The sequence below is a fragment of the Quercus lobata genome, chromosome 1 (genome assembly GCF_001633185.2).
Source record: "Quercus lobata isolate SW786 chromosome 1, ValleyOak3.0 Primary Assembly, whole genome shotgun sequence".
NCBI classification, from domain to species: Eukaryota; Viridiplantae; Streptophyta; class Magnoliopsida; order Fagales; family Fagaceae; genus Quercus; species Quercus lobata.
This window is the reverse complement of record NC_044904.1, coordinates 25,990,582-25,999,290: the sequence shown is the minus strand read 5'-3', so window position 1 is coordinate 25,999,290 and position 8,709 is coordinate 25,990,582. Positions and strand designations below refer to the sequence as shown.

The following is an 8,709-nucleotide window of genomic DNA, read 5'->3' as shown; positions in this document are numbered from 1 at the left end:
CAATTTTCCCAAATATCACAAGTCAAGATAAAACATCTTTAAAATTTGCAAATAATGCAATAAATTTATAAAATCCATTTCCAAGAATTCTATCAAAGATGGTTGTCTTTTCCATGCTAACAAATCATGCATTTCCCCATTTGCAATAACAAATATGGTACACTTTTCATAAATAATCATATACGTTAAGGTTACAATACGACACTTATTAGAAAAAATATAGTTTCCATAAACAGTTTTCGAAAACGTGTTTAAACCAAAAACAACATTTTATGCAATATAATTATTTTTCTAAAACTCCCATTAAGAAGCGACTTACCTCGGAATCCCAATCCAATATACCTCAAACAGGCACCATGAAATCAATCAATCCAGTCATTAGGGTCCATCACCGAGAACCTTGGAACCTAGAAACACAAGGACTAAGCATATTAAAAATAGGGTTTATCACAAAGTACTATTACACTTATCTCCATAAATCAAAACGATCCCCTAAGATCGAACCAAAGGCCCTAAAGCCTAGCTTGCCCGTCCTAAGACAAGTACCCCTTCCCAAACTAGAACCAAACAAGCAACCAAGAAACTTACAATCTCATATAAGAATGATCACGGCCACAAGTTAAGCAATCCAATTCCATAACTCATAGAGACAATCTTTGAAACACTTGGCATGCACAACAAACTCACTTTCAAATATGACAAAACCATCCAAATGCAAAGAAAACACACTTTGAAACTAGCTCACCTCAACACATGCAACAACAAAACTCGTGATTTTTCTAGGAAATTAACCCTTAAGTACCCATAGTATAATTAAACAACCAAAATCATCAAAACAAAAACCCCCTAAAGAATTGTAATTTCGGATTTAACAAAACTTTTGCTACCCGAAACGTCATCACCCTCTAATCTACCATTATGCAGCAAACCCATCAATTTTTTACCATAAACATCATAAAATAACAAAACCCCAAAGGTATCATAGAACATTTAGACCCCCAATTTACAAATTACCAACACAAGCTTATAATCAAACAATATATGTGCGAAATATGAATATAAGCTAAACCAAAACAGGTAACACACTCTAAACCATAATTAATCACAATCACAACAGTAATTAAAAGGTAAAGAGAAAGGGAAGAAAGATGCAAACACAAAGATAACACAGCGATGTGTTATCGAAGAGGAAACTGAAGTACTCGGTGTAAAACCTCTCCTTCACACTCCAAGCAGTCAATAATCCACTAGAGAATGAAGTTCAGATACATGAACAGCAGAAAACCCTCCAAGCCTAATCTACACAATGCACCTAAGCCCTCCAAGCTTCTTGCTCCAACAGGGTTACACCAAACCTTGTCTTCTCTAACTTACCGGATCCCGCAATAGCCCATTGCATCAACCAAATTGAATTGGTCCCTTCTAAACTGCTTCCCAAGCACCAAAATACCTTATCACAGATATGGGTATGGTGAGATAAGGATTTGGTTAATGTACCTCTCAAGGATATATCAATGGAGAGGGTGAGTGATAGGCCACAAACTGAATGACCCCTTATGATAGAAATTAATTAATTAATTAGCCAAGTTATTAATTAATCAATTTATCATGCAAACGCGTGGTAGCACAAACAAATCACCAATAAACTAATTATGCAGCAGAAAATAAATAACACAGTGATTTGTTTACGAATGGGGAAAACCTAACGGCAAAAACCCCACCGGATGATTTTCAGGTCACCACTCCCGAAACTCTACTATTATCACAACAAGCGGTTACAAGTAAAGAAATCTAAGTACCTTACTAACCTATAGTTGAACCCTTACCCCAATACCCAATTAGACTTGTTCTGTAGTGACAATTCCCCTTTCTGATGCACGACTCCCAAGTACGTGACTAACCAATTTGATGCGTGGATCCTAGTACGCGGCTTACTCCTTTGCATGAATCCAAGTACGTGACTAACTCCACAACCCTTTGATTGTTGTAGTTGATTTGCAACAGCTTCACATAGAAACACCAATAAGATCTTCAATGTTGGTGCAAAAGACTTTGCTTGGTTACAGAACCCAAAGGCGTACAAGAAATGAAGCAAGAACTCTTTCTTCTGTAAAAAGAGGCTAGGGTTTCAAAATGAAAACCTTATGAAGCTCTCTAGGGTTAGGTTTTTCTTTTTCCACCTCCTTTAAATAGGAATTTAATAGGCTCTCCTATTCCAAATAGGTTTACACAAACCTTGGGCTTTCCTAGTCCAATAAGAATTATACAAATCCATAAACAAATAGCATTTTAGAATAAAAACATTGCTGGCTATAATCTGAAAACCCGTAAGCTCGATCAATCGAGGCATCTATCAAGCTTTAATGAATCTCGATAGATAAAGCTTCTATCAAGCAGGTATCGAGACTTGCAGATTGCATTTTTCTTGAACAGTTCTTGAGTAATTTTCATGTCTTCAATTTAACCACTTGTAATGATCATCTTGAATCTACTTAGATTTACCCAAATACAAGTAAAGTGCGTTTTGTCAAAGGATATGTCAATTACATAAAAATATGTCCCCAACAGTGAGAATAGAGGAATTTGGAGAATCAAAGGATAAAGATTGTGGATGAGTCAATCTTAATTTTCTCTAGGGTTTCTCTCTCAAAATTCTCTCTGCAAGCTCTCTACATTTCATGGGTATAAGGATATTTATAGTAGTAAGGCTCCAACATGAAATGTACCCCATTGACCTCACCAAGGAGGGCACACATCAATATCATGAGAAAGATGAAAATGATATAACTCTCTTTGAGTGCTTTCCTTTTAGCTGTGTCCAGTCATCCATAATAAGATGGGCCTCATGATGCATAGGATAAACAGCATGCTGGCTACACCTAATAACTGAAATGGTATAGTATTTTTCTTGCTTATTGAGCTTTGCCTCACCATTAATGATATCATTAACCAAATCCAAGAGCATATCCCACTGACCATAGGTGAGGAAGTAGTCAATCGGCCAAGCTCTGAATTGAGAAGGTTTAAATCGGCTAAAAGGCATGCAATAACATGGAAGGAACTTGTAGACTGAAATACAGCAATTGGAATTAGGGACTTATATAAATTCTGTTCCATGGTAACGTTATGCTTTAAAATGGAAGCAAAGATTGTGCTTAGCGTTAGTGACAATAAGAAAGCACATAACCCAATGACGAGTGCCTTTTTTCCTGATTTTGTTACCATACTCAAATCCATTTTAACTCCAACGAGGAACATATAGAGAAGGCATGCGAAGTTCCCTAATGTTTTAATTAAATACAGATTTTTTCTGGGGTAGATCGTCGCAGCTAATGCACTGAATTTTCCAAGAATCGAAGGTCCCATTGCAATACCTGTCTGATCACATTCAAAACCATAAAGAATGAGATAAAATAAAAAGCAGGAATTAATAAGTTTATTTTTCCTGTTTATAGTTTCATCTTTCTCAAAGGCCATATATCTCGTTATGATTGAATAACATGGAAAGGACAATATGATCATTGCGTTGCATAATTAGCATTACTCTAAAATATATATATATATATATATATATATATCAAGAAATTGATGTGCATGGAAAAGTGTTGGGATTCACCGTTAAGTATCATTATTTATATGTTTATATTTCCTTCTTTTTTTTAAATGAGGGAGAAGGGAAATCAGGTAGTGTGTTGAATACATAAGTAAGAATGTAAAGCTTACCCACATCTGTGAAATAAAAGCAGTTTCACCTATTGGGGAAAGAACAAGTTGTAAGAAGGCATTGATCAAGGCGGATATGGATAGTTGTGCGCAAAGGACTGGAACTGCGAAATCAAACGGATTATCATCAAAAAAGATCCCTCTACTTGATGGATTTTGTCGTGGCTCACAGACAGAGGTCACATTTGGCGAATCATACTGTACCATGTTCAAAACATGTAGAAGCTAAGGCCTCACTGGAAGAACAAAATTGAGAGAGAGACAGAGACAGAGACAGACAAACGTGAATAATTGGATGAGAAAATTTATCGACACGTGAACGGTGTGGGGTAGTCAAACCCTCTCCCCCTAATTCAACTTCAGAGTTTCACTTTATATTCTTCAAATTACAGCTACAAATTTATCATTTATCATTTATTTGTTGTTCCACAAATTATAGCCACCAATCTATCAAAGATTCAAACTATAGCTACCAATCTATCATTTATTTGCTGTTCCACAAATTTTGTTATCCGAATGACTAGGAAGTTGGAACTTGCCAATGTGGTATTTTTGTTCACATTTTTTCTTTTTATTATTTGCTAAGAAGGATTTTGAAAATTCTAACTGCGTCAGGGATTATAAATGATTGAAATTTAAATAAGTTCTAGAAAAAATAATATAAAAAAACTTCGAATAATTCACAAAGCATTGTGCCTAATAATTTGATATTTAAACAATAATAATAGGCTTCACAACAGAGGAGCCCTATTCATACCCCAATACAATTACAAGTCCTTTTAACCATTAATTTATCTCAGATCCCACAAACAACTACCATAAAATCCTAACAACAAACTACCTATCACCCTCGCCTATAATCGTATACTTGCGCCGTGAGAAGAAGAGAAGATGAGTGGATTTATATTTTATATTTGTGAAGGAAATAAAGGATGAGAATAAAGAACCCCTAGTTAATTTCTTCGTCCAGTGGCAATCCTTTGTTTTTGTTGTTGTAACACAAAAACAGAAGTTCTGCTATTGATGTCTGATGAGGCGAGCAAGTCGCCAATGATCCCCAACTCTGGGAATTCATTCCATTCTGCAAGCCCTGATGTCTGAGGTGACACTATGTTATGCCTTCTACCAACAATAATAAGATCATACTCATCCACCATAGACCGAACTATCAATGCTGTCTGAGGCCCATCTTTCACCAACTCCTCAATGTATATCACATATTCATCACCCACATTGTTAAGCTTCACATCCTTCAATATCTCAGAGTCGATCACTTTGTCCCAGCTACTAACATCTTCATTGCCGCCAGAGTCAACAAAGCGAATTACAGTCAGGCTGATGTTCGGGTCATTGGCCATGCGCTTGGCAAACATCAATGCCTCTCTATCATCATTTCCTCCTATGAAGATCATAGCAATAGAGTAGGATGCCTCTGATGAAACGGTTGAGTGGCTTAAACTGCCACGATCAACTAAGATCCCAACTGAGCAGGGGGCTAGTTCAAGAACACTGCAATTTAGAGTCCTTACTGTACTGTCCTCCGATTCAATAGACCCATCAATGGACCATTTTCGGTGGAATGGGAGTACTATGAGTGATGTGAGTTTGTCCAATGCAAGGGTGCATATGTCTTCATGCATGAACTTGGGTGGAGAGATTGCTGTGAAGACACTTACTGATACAGCATTCTCATTGTCTCGTTGAAAGCGATTGAAGGCAACAGTGACATTCTCCGAATAGGAAATGTTGGACACAGTCTTTTTCTGCATTTGGTGGGAAATAAAAATAGGGGAGGCTCGACCAATTAATTCGATAAGGTGAAGTGCATAAACACCGAGAGGGCTTTGTCTAGTTGGACCTGACGCTTCAAGTAGCTTGATTACTGCAGCAACATTATCTGGCCTTTGAATACACACTAGGATTCGGAGCTCTGAATTGCGTTTGCAATGCAGAATATCCCTTACCTGGTAACCTGCATATTTCCTTGAAGGATCATAGAGGGACTTAACAAGGATTGGCACAATTACTGCTATCAATAGGATGCTAACACTCGTCACAGCGAACGTCTGGTCTGACATGGTCTGCACATAAATAGTTGATTTTGGGATATCCATCAGTGTCCTTGTCAGAGAAAACAAATTATGTTTGTTTCCTACTGAAGATTATATGCTAGAAAATGTATTGTACTCGATATATTATGATGTTCCCGAAGGAGCAATATTTCTTTAGTAACAGTTAATTTTGTGGCTTACATTCGAAAATTTTCCTACCAAGACAAAGATAAACTCATCCAATTGGGAAAATAGAAGATTTACTATAATGCTTTGTTCATTTTCTTCATATGCTGCAAAGTGAGGAAGGAGAAAAGAAAAAAAAAAGTTCCAACAGCCATTGCTTTTTGTTCACTGATTCACTCTATAAAAAATTTTAAAAATTAGTCATAAATAAGAACCACCAGAAATTGACCCAACAAGAAACTGTTATATAGTAATTTCTTTTTCTAAGAAAAAACAGGAGATATATGGTCACCTCGTTGTCTCTGAAGACGGTGTAGCTAACAAGCTGGACGACACCTTTGCTGGTCAAAATAAGAGAGACTGTGAGCGCATCACTTAAGGGCATTTTGGAGTAATAAGGAGGAACCATGCACGCAGCGAGTTTGGTCACAAAAGTCACAATAATGAGACATGTGTAAAATGTCATTAAGCTGTCGAATTTAAAGAGTAAAGTCAGGTCTGTCCTCATTGCACATGTAGTTACAAAGAGTGGAAGAAACACTTCGGAAATGAAGCAGTTGAACTTGTTGACAATAGCAGATCCTAATGGGGGTCCATCTGGTACTGCCAAACCCAATATAAAAGGTCCAAAGAAAAAAGTCTGACCATAATAATCAGAAAGCAAACCGGACACAAGCACCATAAACATTATGAAATGGATGTATGCGTCTTTAACGGGCCTGCCTTCTGGTGTCTGCCTGATCACCCAAAACATTGCCGGTCGAATTGCAAACACCATTGAAATAACATAAACAATGGTTGCTATTGAACCTATGATACCACTGACCACTGATTTCTCCTTGGCAAGTTTAGTCAATGTGGCAAGAGAGGTAAGGAACGTGCTAAACATGTCGCTGACCAATGCTGCAGATAGGCTTAATCGACCCAATTCAGAATTTAGGATTTTGAGGTCCTCAAGAAGGCTAGCAACAACCGGAAATGGAGTTACACAATGTACTGCTGTTACAAATGGAAGATTAGACGCTTCTTCTTCGGTTACCCAAATTCTTCTAAAGAACACTTGGAATGCCAAGCCAACTACCAAAGGCAATACTATGCATGCAATACCAGTAATCAAGGCTTTTCTTCCAGTTCTATTTATCATTCCCATATCCATTTTCACCCCAATCACAAATAAAAAGAGTGTGTAACCCAAGAAAGCCAACATACCAATTGTTTCCTGACTGTTCACCTCAAACAGAACATTTTTTAATATTTTGAGGCGCCCCAAGAGTGAAGGACTGAGGACCAAGCCAACCTGGTTCACATAAATCATGGTTATTCCTCAGTTAAAATAGCAGAAAACAAAAGTTATAAGAGTCTCTGATTCAACAATCTCATTTTATAAATGCAGAGACAAATAAGAGAAGTAGGCATAGATCAGGAAGTAGAAGAGAACACATACAATAAATTGTGAGGTGAACTTGGGGACTCCATAACGCTTAAGAATGTAATGGGCGAGTTGGGTCATGGCAAAAATCAGAATCATCTGCAGCTGAAGCAGTGGCAATGAATACGACACAGTCCCATAACGAAAGTAGTTCCACATGCCTGGTGAATGTACCATGGAGGGTAACTCGGTACAATCTTTAATGGTGATGCTGTGATTTTGAGAAAATAATGTTACATTGTTGTCCCCTCTTTCCATGGTGGTATCTGCTTCTCTCGGTTTTTTCACCCAAAGAGAAAAAACTAGAAAGGGTGTTTAGGAAGTTTAAACTTAAACTCCTTTGTAATTCAAGCAAAGTTGTGTCTTTTGTTTTTTTCGGTAGAATTCTGTCTATTTATGCCTGTACTCAGAATACACCAGACTCTATTGCCTGTTTTGGGACAAGTTTCCATAATGACACTAACCTCCTAGCATTGTCGGTTTAAGCAGTTCATGTTCTTGAAATGATCAAGATCCATAATCCGTCAACTTATTGTTATAATATGATGATGATGATGATTAACATTCACCATCTAATAATGGGTTTCACTTTCGTATAGTGCAAAGAGGTTGTGTTGTAACGACTAACGAATTCAAAAGTTGTTTAGGAAGTTGAAACTTCTTTGTAATGACAACCATGCAATCGAAATCCTGGACAACGGTATTGAGGATGTTTATACCTTTCTGTTATTTTCTATTGGGGTCAATCAGCCTGTTTGGTAACTGTTTAACCGTTTTCAAGTATTGCTATTTAAAATGATGTGAAAATTATGGTTTAAAATGTGTTGTGAAAATTCATGTTTAAAGTATTTAAATGCAAAAAATATGTTTAGTATCATGTTTCAAACAACATAATTTAAAATGTAAAAATATATATATAATTATGTGTTTTGTATGTGTTTTTTTTTTTTTTTTTAAGTGATGAGATGTAATTTAATAAGTGGGATTTACAGTTTTTAAAAATATTTACAAAATTTTTATTGAACAATGTTATTTGAAAACTAAAAATTGGTAAGAAAAGTTTTCTAAATTCAGTGTTCAAACACCCTAAAATGTAACTCAAACACTCCTAAATGAAATCCCCTACCAAACGCGTTTCCCCCCCCCCCCCCATAGTTTTCAGTGTTTAAATACTAAAAACTGTTGTTTGGAATCACTTATCAAACAAGCGCTAAGTGTTTGTTATTGTTGTTGAATTTTTATTTTAATCTTTTTCTTTTTTGATAATTCTATTGTTGGGGTGAAATAATTTGAACCATAAATGTCTCAATTGGAAACACT

General features: G+C 36.4%; 1 protein-coding gene across 1 annotated transcript; it reads right to left on the bottom strand.

Annotated features, from left to right (window-relative positions):
* Positions 1 to 4,676: 4,676 nt before the first annotated feature.
* On the bottom strand, positions 4,677 to 7,509 carry LOC115951616 (cation/H(+) antiporter 4-like). Its single transcript, XM_031068789.1, has 3 exons — positions 7,405 to 7,509; positions 6,253 to 7,257; positions 4,677 to 5,804 (listed from the first exon to the last, which is right to left on the bottom strand). Exons 1-3 carry the CDS (start codon positions 7,486 to 7,488, stop codon positions 4,677 to 4,679), a joined length of 2,217 nt encoding a protein of 738 aa, XP_030924649.1. The 5' UTR covers positions 7,489 to 7,509.
* Between the last annotated feature and the right edge of the window lie 1,200 nt (positions 7,510 to 8,709).

Coding starts and splice junctions, on each gene's coding strand:
- LOC115951616 (XM_031068789.1), bottom strand. CDS start 7,488: ATGATTCTGATTTTTGCCATGACCCAACTCGCCCATTACATTCTTAAG. Junction 7,258..7,404: donor AGTTCACCTCACAATTTATT/GTATGTGTTCTC, acceptor TATGTGAACCAG/GTTGGCTTGGTCCTCAGTCC. Junction 5,805..6,252: donor CCGTCTTCAGAGACAACGAG/GTGACCATATAT, acceptor ATTTATGTGCAG/ACCATGTCAGACCAGACGTT.